General features: G+C 37.3%; 1 protein-coding gene across 6 annotated transcripts in view; it reads right to left on the reverse strand.

Annotated features, from left to right (window-relative positions):
• Positions 1-21650, reverse strand: part of PMS1 (PMS1 homolog 1, mismatch repair system component) — a 118068-nt gene that overhangs the window by 22462 nt on the left and 73956 nt on the right. For all 6 annotated transcript variants that reach the window (XM_044932534.1, XM_044932542.1, XM_025273423.2 and 3 more), the window contains exons 6-7: positions 4060-4176; positions 760-882 (exon numbers count right to left, since the gene is read on the reverse strand). In XM_044932534.1, the coding sequence (XP_044788469.1) occupies positions 760-882; positions 4060-4176 (240 nt within the window). The remainder of the gene's footprint in view (positions 1-759; positions 883-4059; positions 4177-21650) is intronic.

Genomic DNA, 21650 nt, shown 5'->3' on the forward strand with positions numbered 1-21650 from the left:
ACTAATGCTCATTTAGAGGCTTTGAATTTACTTAACACGAAGTGCAAGCATGCATCCAATGCAACTGACTTTGTGGAAAAGATCATAGTGTCATGGGTGTTTTCAAAGTCCTGAGTTCAAATTCAAATTCTGTTACTTCCTGGCTATGCGGTCTAAGGTAGTCACTGACATTCAGTTTCTTCACTATTAAAGTAAAAGTGAAAGTCACTCAGTCATGTCTGACTTTTTGCAAACCCTAGGACTGACTAGACAGTCCATGGAATTCTCTAGGCCAGAATACTGGAGTGGGTGGCCTTTCCCTTCTCCAGGGGATCTTCCCAACCCAGGGATCGAACCCAGGTCTCCCGCACAGCAGGTGGATTCTTTACCAGCTGAGCCACAAGAGAAGACCTTCTTCACTATAAATAAGGATAATAATTCACCACAGAATTGTTGTGAAGAGTCATATGTAAGGTGAAAAGTGAAAGTGAAGTGTTAGTTGTTCAGTTGTGTCTGACTCTTTGTAGCCTGCCAGGCTCCTCGTCCATGGAATTCTCCAGGCAAGAATACTGGAGTGGGTAACCATTCCCTACTACACGGGATCTTCCTAACCCAGGGATTGAACCCAGGTCTCCTACATTGCAGGCAGATTCTTAATCATCTGAGCCACTAGGGAAGCACCATACTACATCTATTTTTCCTTTTCCTTATTTTAGAACAAATTATTACAAGTAGTCCTTATAAGAAGCTGACAAATTACTTTTTTCTTAAAAAGATTACCTTCAATATATCTTTTTGGTGTACTGGTCGACTGTTTATAAAGATGAAACTCCTTTCTGGGGTTGAAAGACTTGTGCAAGAGTGGTCTGCATCATGCTTTGGAAGAAATCCACTTAGAAAAATCTACAATTGTAATAAATAATTATAGTATTGATATGCAATGTCAACAGTAAACAGGAGTCCATGGATCTGGTTATATACATTTAAAGGTATAAACAAAATTAACAAATGGATTTTCATTTTAAGGTCTAAACAGCCATAAACTTCTTGATAACCATGTCATGAGCATTAAACTTAAATTACTGAAGCATGTTAAATTGGTGTTCCCAGCTAACTCTCCCTTCTTGCAATTTTAAGGGAAAACTGGCATTCATTAAAGTTTCATGAATACATATCTTATTGTCATAGGACATACAGTATAAATACTGCTGCTCTCTGCTCAACCCTATTTCCTACTATTTTCAAAAAAATTTCTTCCCTTATAATGTAACTTTCCTCTGGCTGTTCATCCTTTTCTTTTCAGCCACCATTTTCTGTAAAGAAGTAGCTGTTTCTATCTTTATTTTGAGTATGCCATGAAGTCAATCTGACTAGTTTTTCATTACTGAGGGAAAAAAAGATCTCTTACTCTTTGACACATTGCAATGTTGTACTTTATCTTCATTTTTGTTTAGAGAACTATTTCACAAGTGTATGAAAAGTAGGAAGAAGGATCCTAGAAAAAATACCAGTGAGAAGGGAGAGAGATTTAGTGAACAGAAAGCAAGGAAAATGCTCCTACTTTTAGAGATAATACAAAGAACTGTTAGGAATACAGCAAAGAGCCAGACTGAAATGGTTTAAACTCCGGCTGCACTACTAATATGATCTTGATCAAATTATTCAAAATACAGGCCTATAAAATCTCTTATCTGAAACAACTGGAATCAGATGTTTTATTCACCTGTTAAGAAACAGTGAGAAATTTTCTGCTTAGGTTTAAAAAAGCAAGAGTGTCAGGGGGTTTGCTATTTTTAGTTAAGCAGAAACCATGAGGCTCCCTACCAACACAGGCTGTAGGCTGCCACCTATGTCTGTGGCTATCCCTGCCCTTGGAAATAAGTGTTTAAGGAGATGGATGCATTACCAACTTTAGAATACTAAGTGCATTACTGTCACAGTGCCAAACTGTGCCAATTAAAAAAAAAGTTAATACATACAGCAAGATAATCCATTATAAAATGAAACTACTTAATTAACTATAAAACTTCACAACCCTTATAAATGGTTGCATAATTTACCAAGTAATATGAGAGCCTTCTTAAAGCACTTGCTGAGCATCAGGGAGAGCTGTTCAGCCTCTGAAAGACTTACTAGGCTTGCTGATGGGAAAAAAAAAAAAACCTGAATAGGTAAGAATAAAGATTAAAATGAAGAAAACATCAGTAATATTGCTAGTGTTTTTCTTCCACACCATCTTGGTTGGCCACTGAATAAATAGTATTACTTCCAAATACTGAGCTTTAAAAACGGTTTAAGATAGATAACCTTAAGAATGAACACATAGTAAGTTATACAGAAAACTAAAATCAAATGGCAAAGTCTTATAAAATGTTACAAAAAGTGAAAATCAGGCTAGTTTGTGGGGAAAAAAAAATCTCTGTAAGAGACTAAATCAGTGCAACAAAATAAAAAATAAGATAGGCCTTATAAGATTCTATACCCAAGTATCACTCAAGTAAAAAGCAAAACGAAAATCAAAGGCAAAATATAAACAAAGAATACTCCCCTGATTGCTCTTCAACTATGAACCCTTCTCTCCCTCCCTTCACCTCCAGCCTTCTATCATCTAGCTTCTACCTCAATGACCAACTCCAATAGACACTTAGCTCTACTGTGTCTACCTGACTCTCTGCAGACCCTGACACCAATGGAATTCTCTCCTTTGGGAAGCGTGACACTGTTCAGCCTTCTCTGTTGGATTTTCTACTTCATCTCTGAAACTTCCTCTTTAGTGGGATTTTCTCTCCCTTTGCTTACAGCCTATAAGGGAGATAGCCTCCCTCAGTCTCCTCATCAGACCCCTTTTTCTTGCTCTCTATCCCATCTGATTAATTTCATTCCCATCTATACAACACACACCAGTGATGCTAAGATATAGGTGTACAGCCTTTATTTCTTTCATCTCTAAATGCTCAAATTTTTTAATCTTACCACATTCAAAACTTGATAAAATATTTCAGCTAACTTCCATGCTGCTGTCTAATAGCTCCTCTTGTACTCCTTTACCAAAGTAAAGACCTCTGTTCCCTACTCAGTCTGTCAGACTAACAAGTTTCCAAGCAATGCTAATGCTGCTGGTCTTCAGACGAAACTATGACAGGTAGACTCTCTAAAGCAGAACATAGGTAGCACATCTGAATCTCCTGTCACAAGCTTCCTGGGTTACCAGCATGGGCAACAAAGTTCTAGGAAACCACAGAGAACCCAGCAAAATTTAGACAGTACCCTTACTATCCCAAGTCAGCTAAGAGGACCAGTCCAAAGCGGCATAGTGTCTAAACTATTAAACAACTATTAAGGGTGCTCTGAAAAACAGAACCCAAGTCAGATCATGGCTACCTTCTAAGGCAGAGAGAATTCTTAATACATTAATTGAGCACAAGCTCCATCCAAGACACTAATAAAATGATAATTATTAAGAACTCAATATTATACAAGAGAATAGGAGGGGAACTAGTAGCCAAGAGACTGCAACAAATTATAGAAAAGAAACGAAGTCATAATAATGTATGGTCCATACAAGTTTTCAACTTTTAACATGAATCTTCAAATGAAAGATGGTTACGTAAGACACAGGTTCTGAAGCTAGATGACATGAGAGTGGAGCGGGCACGACAGAGAGAGAGCAAGCAAGACTGGGAGTGTTAGTGGCCTCATCCAGTGCTACAGGGGCTCAAGAGACTCTCTAGAGCCGACAGGTCGGAAAATAAAGCTGGAAGACATGCTCAAGGTGGGAAAGGGAAAACAAAGGTAAGAGGGCTCAACTCCGTTTCTTTCATTGAGGAAAGCAAAGAGATGAAGATTCTAAACTGAAAATCACTTAAACAACTAATGTAACCATGATACTTAAAAACAATAAACAGAAGAGATAAAAACAGGAAGTAGGGCAGGGAAAAGAGATTTAATATGAGCTTATACATCCTTTGTCATTAAAATTTTTAAAGAGACACTTCTTGTTACCTCAACCCAACAAAAAGGAAATAATTAAACAGCTTCAGTGGTAAATTAGAATTATTAAAGAACATCTTTGTTGTATACCTGAGATTCTTCACAGTGGTACTGAAAGGATTCCATATTGCCCATAACAGCAGTCCCCAGAACAGACATGAGGGCCATTTTATGATCTGATACTCTAGTTTTCTGCCAAATAATTGCCTAGGGACAAAACAACACAGACAACTTTTAGCACAACTTGGATTTAGTTAACTCAAGTACTTACAAAATATATTTCTGTATTTAGCATTCATCCCTAGTTTATATTTTCTGCATCATTTACAAGGTATCTATAGGCTTTAAAGTTTGAGAGAAGCCTGGTTCTGAGTTTCAGTAGCTGTATATCCTGTAGTGTAGTCTATTTTAACTTACCTTAACCTTAATTTTGTTTTCTCTATGAGATGACTAAGAATACTTATTTCCCAGAGTGTTAGAAGATGAAAATATACAATGTAGGTAAACACACAGGCCAGAGCCTGGCATGAAAAAATTTCATTAAATATTAATTTTCTCCCCCCTTCTAATCCTAAACTTCAGAATATATATTGCAGAATGTATTTAAGTTAAATTGCTACTTCAAGTAAACATTACTGTTTTATTGAGGATGGACATCAATGCTATAAAATTTCTGTAAACAGTTAACCTGGTATAAAAATTTAGGGTAATGCATGCTTTTTAAAATTACCATTTATATACAGAGAACTTTAAAAAAGCTAACTAAACCTCACGGACAGAAAGGCTGAATAATGGACTTGTGTTTTTTTTTCACTACAAGCATGTAGTAGCTTAAGAGAATCATGGCTCAGAGAGACAGCACTAAAGTGTGGCTGTGAAGTGCATGTTGTAACATACTGACATTTTTTCAGTTAATGAGGTTCAGTTATAGTCAAATCTCTTGAGAAACTATCAATATATAGACACATTCATTCAACAAATATTCACTTAGAAGTCTTAAATCCTACAGAAAATGTGTCAAGGGCTTAGGAGAAAACAACATTCAAGAGTCAGGCAGAGGAAGAGGAAGAGACTGAAAAGCACTGACGCAGAGGCAAGAAGAGCCACAGGACAGTATGGTACACTGACCAAAGAGGTTTTTAGGAAGAAGTAGGGCTTCCCTGGTAGCTCAGTGATAAAGAAACTGCCTGTCAATGCAGGAAACGCAGGTTGATCCTTGATTCACGAAGATCCCACATGCCGCAGAGCAACAAGCCATGCACTGTGACTAACGAGCCCACGTGCCACAATGCATGAAGCCCAGTGCCCTAGAGCCCGTGCTCCGCAACAGGAGAAGCCACCACAATGAGAACCCACGCGCCAGAACAAGAAAGCAGCCACTGCTCACCGAGAGGAAAGAGACATGGCCACAGGATTTAGCAATCAGCAGTGAAAGCAGTTCTGGGGTAAATGAAGCCAAATTTTAGTTACTGGATAGTGACTATACGGAAAACATATGAAAGGGACAGATCTTTTACGAAGTTTGGCTGTAAAGTGGACAGTAATAACTGGAGGCAGGTGGATCAAGGAAAGCTCTTGATGACACACTTGAATAAAAAGCAGTGAGGGAAAATGGGTTTACACAAGCAGGCTTGTAGAATCAGAGGGAATTGAAAACGTTCTCCTTTGTTCTTTCTCTCTCCCTCTTTTTTCTTTTTTTGTAATGTAGAAAGGTTATTTGTTACTTGTCACAAAAGGTTATTTGCAAAACGACACTGATTTAAATATCTGATTGTGGAGAAAGTTTAAAAGAGAGAAACTCTGGCTAGATCAAAGGATCCTAGCCAAATGAATTCCTTAACATAACCAGGAACCTATGTAGGCAGGAAAAAATACTAACATTATTATACATAATAAAATGAAAGGGGAAGCAAATGAATTTATGTTGTTCTTTACCTGGCATGTCAGGGGATAGTAGTGAAGGACAAGAAGACAACAGTCCCTGACTCTGCTTCTTGATGTGTACATCTGTAAGCCACTTTTGTTTTTAGAATCTCAAAGACCAATCTCCTTGGGAAAACAGTTTAACAACGGCTCAAGAAGACAAATTACCCAATAATTAGTGTAACAGGAAACCCTTTTATCTACTCTCAGGGTTTTATTAATACTAAGCAAGTAGGAGTTACAATTTATGAAAAATTTACTTAGTAGGCACTAACTACTATCATAGAAACCGTTAATTTTCACAACCATTTCAGGCAGGTATTAGTATTTCATTTTGCAGATGAGGAAACAGGCTCAAAGAGATTTATTCACTCAACGAATCATGATTTACACCTAACTTTTCTGGCTCCAAACTTTTACTTTGCCAATATCACTTTCCTCACTAGTCAAAGATAGTAATAAGTTAGAGCCAACTCCAGGTCCTAATTGGGAATTCTCAAATAGTGTCTTTGACAAATGCATTTTCATGTATGAATATGTGATATGTTATGAAATCTCCAGTTTCCTGAGAGTACTAATACATTCTCAAAACTATTTTAAAAATTCATTTAAAGTTAAATAAATAATCTACTGTTAGAAGAAGGACAAGGAGTAAAAGCAGGGTCTCCATATTAAAGAAATCACACCAGAATAACAGAAGTCCAAAAAGACTGGGAGCTACTCTCACAGCATCCTAGAGTCAGAATATTTTTGAGAGTACAGTCTGTCAGTACCAACCCGAATCTTATTATTGATAAGATTATTGGTAATCCTTATACCTAAAGAAAGAAAGAAAGTCACTCAGTTGTGTCCGACTCTTTGCGACCCCATGGACTGTAGCCTACCAGGCTCTTCCATCCATGGGATTTTCTAGGCAAGAATACTGGAGTGGGTTGCCATTTCCTTCTCCAGGGGATCTTCCCGACCCAGGGACTGAACCCAGGTCTCCTGCATTGTAGGCAGACGCTTTACCATCTGAGCCACCAGGGAAGTCCACCAGGAATCTCAGTAGAGGCAGATGGCAAATGCCTTTGTTGGTCAGTAGTTAATCCTTATACCTAAGGATTTCTAAATTTCCAATAATTGTTATTTATTAATATTCATATAAATACACATAGGCAGTTATTTGTCCCAAAGTGCACATTAAAAGGACAGAACTAAAATTTAGGTATTTTTCTGTTGTTCATGCCAATTTTTCATTATCTATTGTTTTGAAAGTGATCTGAACTAGAAAAAAAGACTTTAATTAGAAAATTTTTAAAAAGTATATGAAATCAAATGGAAAAATAAGTTGTAAAAAATTAAAAAATTAACATATAGCTTCAATGTGTATATTTTTCAACAAAAAATTATGTCTTGGTAACTACATTAACACTTCAAGAATCTAGACTCTTTAAAATTGGAACTGCTCCAGGAAACACAGGCTGTCGTATAAGTATTTTTAATTTTTAATTTCATCATGTAATATATAAATGCTCTGGTTAAATTAAAATTTTTGGAGAAACTTCTAAATTTATTCAGCAAATATTTATTAAACATCTACTTTGTACTGCTGCTGCTGCTAAGTCACTCCAGTCGTGTCCGACTCTGTGCAACCCCATAGACGGCAGCCCACCAGGCTCCCCCGTCCCTGGGATTCTCAAGGCAAGAACACTGGAGTGGGTTGCCATTTCCTTCTCCAGTGCATGAAAGTGAAAAGTGGAAGTGAAGTCGCTCAGTCGTGTTCGACTCTTCACGACCCCATGGACTGCAGCCTCCCAGGCTCCTCCATCCATGGGATTTTCCAGGCAAGAGTACTGGAGTAGGGTGCCATTGCCTTCTCCGATACTTTGTACTAGATTCCTGGGAATCCTAAAAGCTGGGAATACAAAGATAGGACAAAGTCCCAGCTTTCAAGGAGCTAAAAATACAAAAGGAGAATGAGGTATTAAAATAATTATAATGCACTGTGAAAACTGCAAATATAAAATATAGTGGGAACATTGTAGATGAAACCTAAGTCTACTTCACAGAGCAGCTGTGTGTGTGGTGAGACCTGAAAGGAGTTTGACACCCATAAGTTATAGGAAGGGCATTTGTGATCGGTAGAAGAGCACGGGCAAAGGCGTGAAAGCACAGAGATACGCCTTGCTGGAGATGATGCTGGACAGATACCAGATAGACAAGAACAAGATCATGAATGACCTAGCACATCAGGCAAAGAAAGAAGTTTACAGTTTCTTTTATCCACAGTGCAGAATCAATGGACAAACCTAATTGGGAAAAATACCATGATCAGATATGGATGTTAGAAAGAGATCTTTGGACCTTGAGGACTTTCTGCTGAGTGAGATAAGTGAGACAAAAACAAATATTGTGTGATATTACTCATATGCAGCAGTAAAAAACAGACATGGAACAACAGACTAGTTGCAAACTGGGAAAGGAATATGTCAAGGCTGTCTATTGCCATCCTGTTTATTTAACTTACATACAGAATACATCATGTGAAATGCCAGACTGAATGAAGCACAAGCTGGAATCAAGACTGCAGGAGAAATATTAATAACCTCAGATATGCAGATGACACCCCCCCTTACGGAAGAAAGTGAAGAAGAGAACTAAAGAGCCTCTTGATGAAAGTGAAAGAGGAGAGTGAAAAAGTTGGCTTAAAACTCAACATTCAAAAAACTAAGATCATGGCATCCAGTCCCAACACTTCATGGCAAATAGATGGGAAACAATGGAAAACAGTGAGAGACTTTCTTTTCTTAGGCTCCAGAATCACTGCAGATGGTAACTGAAGCCATTAAATTAAAAGATGCCTGCTCCTTGGAAGAAAAGCTATGACCAACCTAGATGATAACATATTAAAAAGCAGAGACATTACTTTGCCAACAAAGATCTGTCTAGTCAAAGCTATGGTTTTTCTAGTAGTAATGTATTGATGTGAGAGCTGGACTATAAAGAAAGCTGAATGCCAAAGAATTGATGCTTTTGAACTGTGGTGATGGAGAAGACTCTTGAGAGTCCCTTGGACTGCAAGGAGATCCAACTAATCAATCCTAAAGGAAATCAGTCCTGAATATTCATTGGAAGGACTGATGCTGAAGCTGAAACTTCCAACACTTTGGCCACCTGATGTAAAGAACTGACTCACTGAAAAAGACCCTGATGCTGGGAAAGATTGAAGGCGGGAGGAGAAGGGGACAACAGAGGATGAGATGGTTGGATGGCATCATCAACTCAATGGACATAAGTCTGAGCAAGCTCTTGGAGTTGGTGATGGACAGGGGAGCCTGGCGTGGTGCAGTCCATGGGATCACAAAGAGTCAGACACGACTGAGCGACTGAACTGAACTGATCTCTCCTATGTACAATCTAATAACAAACTCATAGAAACAAAGTAAAATTGGTAGTTTACAGGGCAGGAGGGTTAGGGGAATAGGACAGATATTATTTAAGAGTACAGACTTGCAATGAGTAGTAAATAAGTCCTAGTGATCTAATGTACAGTACAGTGAATACAGACAACAATTTTGTATTATAACCCTCAAACTTGCTGAGAGACTAATAAACCTAATTACTCCAACCACTAAAAAGACAAATTAATGTGACAGAGATGCAATTACTGCTACAATGGCAATCATATTATAATATAAATGTATCAAGTCAACATGTTATACACCTTAAATTACATAGTTTTATGTCAAATATATCTCAATTAGGAAAAAGATCTCTGGCAAGAGTGATTTAGTGAGATCTTAAGCTAAAGCAATATGGATTAAAAAACATGACTGTAATATTTCAACTCAAGAGAATCTCAAATTTTACTGAGCACATACAAAATGGATGAGGTTCAGAGTCACAAAATATTCTCATAGGCACTGAAGATGGTGTGTTATTTCTGGCACACTAGATACAACAGTGCTGCTTTCTCTTCCACTCACAAAAACACAATGGAATGCAAGTCAGTAAAAGTGATATTTATAAGATTACTTCTCTAATTTTTTAAAAGGTAAAACATGTGCAAACTTTAGTATTCTACTAACATTAACACCATGGCTAAGAAATACTGGACCAGGTAACAGAACTAAGCCACACTGCTAAGAGTACAAGACAACAGAGATAAACTGAAGGGCATGAAATAGACTTGATGTGACTTGGTGACTCACTACACATGAAGAGGAAGGAGAATCAGGAATGTGACTGAATCCGTAGTACCAGAAACAGTGTCAAGTACTTAGAAGGGTCCAGTAAACAATTTGCTGAAGGAGTGAGCAAATGAATACATTTTTCTAAAGTAATCCTAATGGCGTTGAAAACTAGCTCTTTGTGCTTAAATATAAAGACTGCTGGTTGTCATACCACTACATGGATCTCTATTATTTTAGGAAAGCCAAAGCAGCCTTTGCTTTTCTTTCTTTTCTTTAAAATAACAGTTTCATTACAATAGAACTGGCACACGATACAATTTAAGTAAACAATTCAATGGTTTTTAGTATATTTACAGAGTTGTGCAACTAAATCACCACAATCTAATTTTTCAGAACAATTTTACCATTGCAAAAGGAAACCCTGTACCCATTAGCAGTCATTCCGCATGTCTCTGCACTTCGCCTGAGACCATCACTAATCTGTCTTTATAAATTGTCTATTTTGGGTATTTAACGTAAATGGAATCATACAATTTTTCTGAGTTTCTTAGAAACTTAGAAATACTAAGTTTCTTCACTTAGCATGACTTTTTCAAGTTTTATCGTTGTATTAGCAATTCATTCTTTTTTTAAAATCCAGTTTTATTTAGCTACACAATGCTGAAGACCTTATAGATCGTCTCAGGAGTGTCTTGTAGTAGTGATACAATTTAATTTGTACAAAAGGGTAAAATATAAAATATACGAATTTAATTTTGAGTTTATAGTCAGGGAAGAAGCTAGCATAATTAATATTATATGATCTAAAGAAATAATAAAGCTAACAAATTCTATAACTCAGTGTGAATCAATCAAGTTAATTAGCATTATTTAGCTTATACAGTCACTATTTTTAGTTTTGTCTCCATTTACTTTCATGCCACCAACACCTGCCCTCTGGTAATCACCTATTGGTTCTCCATGAATCTTTTGGCTTGATATGTGTGGTCTTTTGTTTTCTAGGCTCTGCATTGAAGTGAAATCATAGTTCCTCTTTCACAGTTTTATTTCTCTTAGCATAAAACCCTCTATATCCATCTATATAGTTGCAAATGGTAAGATTTCATTCTTTTCTCATGGCTGAGCAGTATTCCAACGTGTATATATACTACATCTTCTTTATCCATTTATCTGTCCAGGGGCATTTAGGGCCCTTCCATATACTGACTATTGTAACTAGTGCTGCAACGACAAAGGGGTGCATATATTTTGTCAAGTTAGTGTTTTTATTTTCTTTGGAAAAATACTCAGAAGTGGAATAGGTGATGTGATAGTTATATTTTTAATTTTCTGAGAAAGTTCCATGCTGCGTTCCTTAGTGGCTGTACCAATTTACATTCCCAACGGCAGTGCATGAAGTTTCCCTTTTCTCCACAACCTCACCAGCACTTGTTATTTGTTGCTTTTTGATAATAGTCTTTCTGACGGATGTGAGGTGATATCTCATTGCGGTTTTGGTTTGCACTTCCCTGATGAATGGTGGTTTTCAGCATCTTTTCAGGTGTCTGTTGGTCGTCTATATGACTTCTCTGGAAAAACATCTACTCAGGCCCTCTGCCATTTTTAAATCAGGTTATTTGTTTCCGATGTTGAGTTCTTTGTATATTTTGGATATTAAATACCTTATCAGATATACTGTTGACAAATGTCTTTTTCCATTTGATAAGAAGCCTTTTCATTTAGTTGATAGTTTCCCTTGATGTGCAAAGCTTTTTAGTGTAGTCCCATTATTTTATTTTTGCTTCTGTTTCCTTGCCTGAGGAGAGAGATCCAAAAAAATATTGCTCAGACCAATGAATGCGCTGCTTATGTTTTCTTCTAGGAGTTTTATGGTTTCACATCTTACATGTAAGTCTTATTCATTTTAAGTTTATTTTTGTAAACTGTGTGAAAAAGTAGTCCAGTTGATTCTTTTGCAAGTAGCTGTCCAGTTTTCCCAACACCATATATTAAAGAGACCATCTTTTCCCTGTATATTATCTCCTTTGTTGTAGATCGAATGGCCATATACTGCTGCTGCTACTGCTAAGTCGCTTCAGTCGTGTCCGACTCTGTGTGACCCCATAGACGGCAGCCCACCAGGCCTCCCCATCCCTGGGATTCTCCAGGCAAGAACACCGGAGTGGGTTGCCATTTCCTTCTCCAATGAAAAGTGAAAGTGAAGTTGCTCAGTCGTGTCCGACTCTAGCGACCCCAGGGACTGCAGCCTACCAGGCTCCTCTGTCCATGGGATTTTCTAGGCAAAAGTACTGGAGTGGGGTGCCATTGCCTTCTCCTGGCCATATACTTGTGGGTTCATTTCTGGACTCTATTCTCTTCCATTGATCTTTGTGTCTGGTTTCATGCCAACATCATATTGTTTTGATTACTGTAGCACTGTAGTATAGGATAAAATCAAGGAGCATGATAACTCCAGTTTTGTTCTTCTTAAGACTGTTTTGGTTATTTTGTCTTCTGTGTTTCCATATAGAATTTAGAATTATTTCTTCTAGTTCTGTGAAAAATGCCACTGGTATTTTGATAGGGATTGCGCTGATTCATAAACTGCTTTGGGAAGTGTGGTCATTTAAAAATATTGATTCTTCCAACGCATGAGCATGTTTTATCTTTCCATTTGTTTGTGTAGTCTTCAATTTCTTTCATCAGTATCTTATAGTTTTCAAAGTCCAGGTTTTTATTACCTCCTTGGCTAAATTTATTTCTGGGCATTTTATTTTTTTGATGCAATTGTAAATGGGGTAGTTTTCTTAATTTCCCTTTCTGATACTTTACTGTGAATGTATAGATATGCAACAGGTTTATGAAAGTGAATTTTGCAACCTACAATTTCACTGAATTTATTTATTAGTTTTAGTAGTTTTCTGGGGGCATCTTTAGGATTTTCTATATATAGTATCATATCATACACAAAGAGTAAAAGTTTTACTTCTTTCCAATTTGGATTCTTTTTCTTATCTAACTACCATGGCTAAGACTTCCAATCCTATGTTGAATAAAAGTGGTGAGAGTGGGCAATCTTGTCCTGTTCCTGATCTCAGAGGAAAATCTGTCAGATTTTCACCTTTGAGTATGATACTAGCTGTGAGATTGTTTTGTATGGCCTTTATCAAGGTGAGGTACATTCTCTCTGTATCTACTGTGTTGAGAGGTTTTTTTTTTGTTTTTAATCATACTTGAATGTTGAATTTTGTGAATAGCTTTTTTTGCACCTGTTGAGATGATCATATAATTTTATCCTTCAATTTGTTAATGTGGTATATCACACTGATCAAAGCATGGATACTGAATCATTCTTGCACTTCTGAGATAAATTACATGTGATCATGGTGTATGATCCATTTAACATATTGCTAAATTTGGCTTGCTAATATTTCATTGAAGATTTTTGCATCTATGTTCATCACTGATACTGACCTGTAATTTTCTTCTTTTTCTAGTGCTTTTGTCTGGTTTTGGTATCAGGGTGAGGCTGGTCTTGTAGAATGAGTTTGCAAGCATTCCTTCTTCCATTATTGGAGACAGTCTGAGAAGGATAAGTGTTAATTCTCCTTTAAACGTTTGTTAAAATTCACCTGTGAAGCTGGCTGGTCCTGGACATTTGTCAGGATTTCATGCCTTTTTAATGGCTAAATGATATTCCCCTATATGGACATACATTTGAAATATTATTGCCTCTTATTATGGACATGTGGGTTACTCCCACTTTTTGACTATTATGAAAGATGCTGCTATAAACATTCATGTACATGTTTTTGTGTGACATACATTTTTCTTGTGTATATACCTAGGAGTGAAATAGCTAGGTAAAGTGGCAACTCTGTTTATTTTTTGAGAAACTGCCAGACTGTAATCTTTTCATTTGCTCCACACATCTTTGTGTTTGTGTTTATGTGTGTGTCAGTGTAAAAAAACAAAGAGGTGCTGGCTTTTGCTATTATGGCTATTATTTTAAGCCAGCCAGGAGCTGCTGATTTAAGGAACAGTGCTTAAAACAAGAGAAAGTAGGTTAAGATTCTGAATAATCTGCAACTGCATAGAAATTAAATGTCATCTTCTTCACACCTTCTATATCACAAGTTATTTTTAACAAAGAGTAGCTGAGCAATAAAAACTTATTCACAGAAAATTTCTCTCTTTAAAGCTATGCTAGCTCTGTGATTCATACATACGTACAGAATGTATTTAAAATGAATAGCTATGAAAATATTTCAAGAAAACTAATGTTTTCAATTTCCTGCACTTAATACAGCTATAAAACCTGTGATATTTCTAATGGAAACATATTATGTATTTTAGTTTGTATTAGTGATGTCTCAGATATAAAGCTTAACTGCGGATTAATGCAAATATGCTAATGCACTGCCTGACCTACTAAGAAGTTAGTATACAGAATTGTAAAATGATCACTTGAGGAAATGGGTTCTAAACAAGCTATGAAACATGAGAACCACTGAATGTGAAAAAAAGAATTTAAGTACATACTGCTAGTAGTTCCAGAGCATTATTTCACTGGGCAATTATTGCATCAGATCAAGCGAGCTGATTAAGAAGCATTTTCTAAGTATTTATAGTTAGGCTAACAATAAAGAAGTCTGCCAATAAATTAAACTTTCACTATTACTTAGGCAATTAAGATTCATTTTAAAAATGGGACTTATTATTAAAGAACTAAACAATAAAAGGTAGTAATTAAAAGCTAAGGATATAGAAAATAACACAATTTTTAAATGCTACATTTTTTACAGCTAAGTTTTTAGTTTGCTTTCCCCACCATTTCACGAATCCTGTACTATTTTCTAAAATACAGATCTGTTCATTTCCTGAAGTTTTTCATATATTCTGCCATTAGGCTGATAGCTTAACATGTGCTAAAAATACACACACATACCCCCATATGTTTTCTATCTAGGTCACACAAAGCTGGAGCATCTGGATGTGCCAAGTAAGAATCTGACTCTAGTCAGTATGACAGAGCAAAAACATCTCAATAAAAAATATATTATTACATGCATACCATGTAATTGATTGAAGTTACCCAAATATATCTTACCACTGTTTCTACTTCACTGACATACACTATCTGAAGCTAGATGAGAATATTCAGTATTTAATTAGTAAAGCTCAACTGTGAAAGCAATATTTGATAATGGGAAAAAGCAGGTTACACAAAGATAATGCACAATTAACCAAAAACTGTAATGCTAATAAGACTGCCTGAGCAAAGGTGAATCCTAGGATATGAAATCATATATATATTGGTGAAGTGTGCAACCAAACTTTTCATGCAAATTATCTGGAGAGATGTACTAAGAAGTTCATGTTTCAATCTCTTAAAAGTCAGAAGTATTAACTACTTCCATAGTCTTACTAGTTAATGTAATTGGATCTGCATATATTGCTACCTACTCTTGGACATGTATTTGCACTGAATGGTTCAAAAAAGAACAGGAGCAAAAACACAATATAAGAAAAGATTCTTTTTATACTGGCAATATAACAACATTAGCTACTGAAGCTTATAGAAACTTTATTGTTGAATGTTTTGAGTTTGGTGTAAAATTAATATTATTCCATCATTATACAAATACTATTGTTAAAAGAATATCACATTCTATTAACATAATAAGCATTAATATAATTTGATTCTTACTAAGTAGCCCAGTCCAGTGTTCTTGCCTGGAGAATCCCAGGGACAGGGGAGCCGGGTGGGTTGCCGTCTATGGGGTCGCACAGAGTCGGACACGACTGAAGCGATTTAGCAGTAGCAGCAGCAAGTAGCCCAGAGTTCAAAATTGGTAAAATTTATTTAGAACATTCAAAATTTAAAGCCTCTTATGCAGGATTTCCCTGACGGTCCAGTGGTTAGGATTTGGTGCTTTCAACGAAGGGGCCCAAGTTCAACCCTGGTCGGGGAACTAAGATCCCACAAACCCATGGTACAACCAAAAAGAAAAAAAGATAAAGACCACTCCCTCTCCCTTTAAGAAAAAGACATAAAATCTCTAATGCCTACTTTACTCTGCTTATTGTTTATTTTATATTCATGTTTTGGAATATGGTATGCATAGTATTTTTTCATTCTACCTATTTCATACTTTCTGATTCATGTAAAAAAAAAGTCAAAAATTTAAGCAAAAACTTGAAAACATAAGTTACATTTTGCATAACTTTCAAAGGGGGAGATTGTAGATACTCTTTGTGGTCTTTAAAGCAAGAAATATTATTTCCAATTGCTAATCAAATCTTATCTACATCAGAAATGTTTTTCTTGCCCATAACCTCTTACACATACTCTGTGCAATTGCCTGGACTACTGAACCAGCTTGTTCTGTTACACAACTACAAAACATAATTGGGTCCATTCTCCAAATGCCATAAGAATTACCATTTTCTTTTAAGTCTCCTACTAAATGTCCTTAAAGTTTTTACAATAATTTTTTACATGGACCATTTTTAAAGTCTTTGTTGCTTCCATGTCCTGGCTATTATAAACAGTGCTGCGATGAACATTGGGGTACACGTGTCTCTTTCCCTTCTGGTTTCCTCAGTGTGTATGCCCAGCAGTGGGATTGCTGGATCATAAGGCAGTTCTATTTCCAGTTTTTTAAGGAATCTCCACACTGTTCTCCATAGTGGCTGTACTAGTTTGCATTCCCACCAACAGTGTAAGAGGGTTCCCTTTTCTCCACACCCTCTCCAGCATTTATTGCTTGTAGACTTTTGGATCGCAGCCATTCTGACTGGCGTGAAATGGTAACCTCATAGTGGTTTTGATTTGCATTTCTCTGATAATGAGTGATGTTGAGCATCTTTTCATGTGTTTGTTAGCCATCTGTATGTCTTCTTTGGAGAAATGTCTATTTACCAACCTAGATGTCCATCAGCAGATGAATGGATAAGAAAGCTGTGGTACATATACACAATGGAGTATTACTCAGCCATTAAAAAGAATACATTTGAATCAGTTCTAATGAGGTGGATGAAACTGGAGCCTATTATACAGAGTGAAGTAAGCCAGAAAGAAAACCACCAATGCAGTATACTAACGCATATATATGGAATTTAGAAAGATGGCAACAATAACCCTGTATATGAGACAGCAAAAGAGACACTGATGTATAGAACAGTCTTTTGGACTCTGTGGGAGAGGGAGAGGGTGGGATGATTTGGGAGAATGGCATTGAAATATGTATAATATCATATATGAAACAAGTCGCCAGTCCAGGTTTGATGCACGATACTGGATGCTTGGGGCTGGTGCACTGGGATGACCCAGAGGGATGCTATGGGGAGGGAGGAGGGAGGAGGGTTCAGGATGGGGAACACATGTATACCTGTGGCAGATTCATTTTGATATATGGCAAAACCAATACAATATTGTAAAGTTAAATAAAATAAAATTAAAAAAAATAAATAAAGTCTTTGTTGAATTTATTACAATATTGTTTGTATTTATGTTTCGGTTTCTCAACCATGAGGCATGTGGGATCCCAGCTCCCTGACCAGGGACTGAATCCACACCCCCTGCACTGGAAGGCAAAGCAGTAACCACTGGAACTCCAGGGAATTCCCTACATGTCCTTATTTTGTTTCCATTCACCACCTGGCAAGAAGTTCATATGCTAAAGTAAAGTGCACAAGATTCTTTAGAATTCAGACTCAACCTTTCCAGCCTCATCTCTTACTTTCTTACAGCAGCTTTCTCTGATCTCTCATGACTCCTTAACCTTGCATATGCTCTGAATGCTTTTGCCCACTGAGGTCTTTCTCAAGAACCAGTTCTAAAACCACCTATTCTGAAAATCCTTCTTGAATCCAACCAGAGTTTCATAACTGCTTACAGATTACTTGTATTCTTAATACTGTTTGCAAAGATCTTTCAGATCGGTCTTTCTGATCAGCTCTTTTTGTTGTTGTTGTTGTTAAGTCACTTCAGTCGTGTCCGACTCTGTGAGACCCCATAGATGGCAACCCACCAGGCTCCCCCATCCCTGGGATTCTCCAGGCAAGAACACTGGAGTGGGTTGCCATTTCCTTCTCCAATGCATGAAAGTGAAAAGCGAAAGTGAAGTCGCTCAGTCGTGTCCGACTCTTCATGACCCCATGGACTGCAGCGTACCAGGCTCCTCCGTCCATGGCATTTTCCAGGCAAGAGTACTGGAGTGGGGTGCCATCGCCTTCTCCACAGCTCTTTTTAATATATATTTATTTGTTTGGCTGTTGGGTCTTAGTTATGCATGTGAGATTCAGTTCCCCAACCAGGGATAAAACCCAGGCCCCCTGCATTGGGAGCACAGAGTCCTAGCCACTGGACCACCACGTTAAGTCCCATCTCATCAGCTCCTTAATCTTGGATCTCTGAGGCAATCATTACATCCTCCCATATTTAACCATACAGAAAAGGTTATTTGCAAGTCAAGCTGGTACTGCTTTATATGATATTTGATTTCACTTTTCCTCTTTATTTGCACTGAATAGAACACCTTCCTATTACATTTTGTTTTTCAAGAGACTTTTTCTCTCCAAACCGACTCTTTCTTCTCCCTAATGTGTTCTAAAGGAAGCCACCCAAACTATCTCTTCTGCAATGCAACTCCATCCTTTACAGGCTTCTCTAGTTTTTCTTTTTTCAGATCAAGACCAATAACAGACAGAAAATTTAGACAGAAAGTCAGTAAGGAAACAAAGGATTTGAACAACAATATAGATCAAATGGACCTGACAGATATATGGAGAACATTCAACCCAACAGCAACAGAATACACATTCTTCCTAAGCTCAAGAGGATTTTTCTCAGTGTAGATCATATGTTAGGTCACAAAACAAGTCTTAAAAATTTTTAAAAGCTGAAACATACCAAGTACGTTTTCTGATCACAATACAATGAAACTAAAAATCAATAGAAAAAGGAACACATTCACAATATGTGGAAATTAAACAACATACTCTTGAACAACCACTGGGTCAAAGAAAAAATAAAAAAGAAAGTTGTAAAATACCTTGAGACAAGGGAAAATGATAATACAACATACTAAAAGTTAAGGGGGCAGCAAAAGCAGTACTAAGAGGTAAGTTTGCAGAAAAACACTTACTTTAAAAAAGAAAGATGTCATATAAACACCCTAGCTATATATCTCCAAGAACTAGAAAGACAAAAACAAACTAAGCCTAAAGACAGGAGAAGAAAAAAATAAACATTAGTGTGGAAAATAAGCAAGATATAAAATAGAAAAAAACAACATAAAAAGAATCAACAAAACCAAGAGTCGGTTTTTTTAAAAGAGACACAATTAATAGACCCTTATTAGCTAGTCTAAGAAAAATACATTCAAATAAATAATATTGAAAGTGAAGAGATATTACAACTAATATCACAGAAATAAAAGTAACCATGAGACAATATTAACAATTATATGACAACAAACTAGATAACCTACAAGAAAGGCTCAATTCCTAGAAATATTCAACATATCAAGATTAAGTTATGAAAGAAGAAAAAGCCTGAAGAAGCTTGTAACTAGTATGAAGCTTGAATTAGTAATCAAATACCTTCCAAGAAAGAAAATTCTTTCTTGGAAGAAAATTTCTTTCTTTCCAAGAAAGAAAATTCTAGGATCAGATGGCATCACTGGTGAATTCTACCGAACATTTAAAGTAAAATAAATTCTTCTCAAACTCTTCCTAAAAACTGAATAGGAAGGAAGAGGAAGGAAGGAAGAAAACTTCCAAATTCATTTTATGAAGGCAGCATTATCTTGATATCAAAGCCAGACAAGAATATTATCAGAAAACAATTGATCAACATCCCTGATAAATACAGATGCAAATGTTCTCAACAGAATACTAGAAATCAAACCAACAGCATATTAAAAAGATCATACACCACAGTCAAACAAGATTTATCTCTAGGATGCAAGGATGGTTCAACATATCCATTTCAATTAATATAATACACCATACTAACAAAATAAAGGATAAAAATCACATGATCATCTCAACAGATACAGAAAAAAACCTTAGACAAAACTGAAAGAACCTTCACAATTAAAAACATTCAACAAACTAGGAATAGAAGGAAGTGATGTTGCTCAGTCGTGTACAACTCTCTGCGATCCCACTGACTGTAGCCTACCAGGCTCCTCCATCCATGGCATTTTCCAGGTAAGAGTACTGGAGTGGGTTGCCATTTCCTTCTCCAGGGGATCTTCCCGACCCAAGGCTCGAATCCAGGTCTCCTGCACTGCAAGCAGACGCTTTACCTGCTGATCCACCAGGGAAGCCCACGGAAGGAAAGAAATTCAAAATAATAAAAGCCATCTAGGTAAAGCCCACAGTACTCGGCAGTGAAAAACTGAAAGCTTTACCTTTGAGCACAGTAACAAGGGCAAGGATACCCATATTGCTATTTCCATTCATCAGAGTTCTAAAAGGCCTAGCCAAAGCAATTAGGCAAGAAAAAGATAAATCAATAAAAGGGATCCAAATGAGAAAAGAATAAGTGAAATCATCCCTGTTTCCTGATGACAAGGTCCTATTTCTAGAAAACCCTAAAGACTCCATAAAAACCCTGTTAGAACTAATAAATTCAATAAAATTACAGGATACAAAATTAATACAAAAATTGGTTGTGTTTCTATTCACTAACAATGAATTATCTGAAAAGGAAATTAGAAAAACAATCTTCTTGAGGGAGGAGCTAAGATGGCGGAGGAGTAGGACGGGGAGAACACTTTCTCCCCCACAAATTCATCAAAAGAACATTTAAATGCGGAGTAAATTCCACAAAACAACTTCTGAATGCCGGCAGAGGACATCAGGCACCCAGAAAAGCAACCCAAGTCTTCAAAAGGAGGTAGGAAAAAAATATAAAAGACAAAAAAACAGACAAAAGAGGGAGGGACGGAGTTACGTCCTGGGAAGGGAGTCTTAAAAAGAGAGGCTTCCAAACACCAGGAAACCTTCTCACTGCCGAATCTGTGCCGAGCCTTGGAAGCACAGAGGGCAACGTAACAGGGAGGAAAAATAAACAAACAATTAAAACCCTTACATTGCGAGCCCTACGGTAACTCACCCAGCGGAGAAGCAGCGCAGACGCCTGCATCCGCCATTAGCAAGCAGGGCTGGGCAGGGAGGCGCGGCGCGGGCTGCATCACAAGGATCTGGCCTGAATACCCTGAGCGCTATCTTAGCGAAATAATTTGGGCTAGCAAACCAGACTGTGGGATATCTACCTCGCGAAAAGCCAGCCCTAACCTAAGACACCGCCAGGCCTGCGCACGGAACAAAGGACTGAACAGAGACAGCTGGCGGCAGACCATCCCCCTCCAGTGAGAGGCAGCCAGAGCCCGAAGGGGACAATCGCAGCCCCAGAGAGACATTATCTATAAAACTGTAAGCAGGCTTCTTTGCTAACTAAAACTTCTTGGGGGTCTGGACAGTCAACATTTGCCTGAGAAGGTGCTCCAGTTGCATACCTAGATAACCGAGCGGCGGGGAGGCGATAAGTCGCAGCAATCGCGCGCACCAAACACCTCATCACCTGAG

This window comes from Bubalus bubalis, chromosome 2 (genome assembly GCF_019923935.1).
Source record: "Bubalus bubalis isolate 160015118507 breed Murrah chromosome 2, NDDB_SH_1, whole genome shotgun sequence".
NCBI lineage: Eukaryota > Metazoa > Chordata > Mammalia > Artiodactyla > Bovidae > Bubalus > Bubalus bubalis.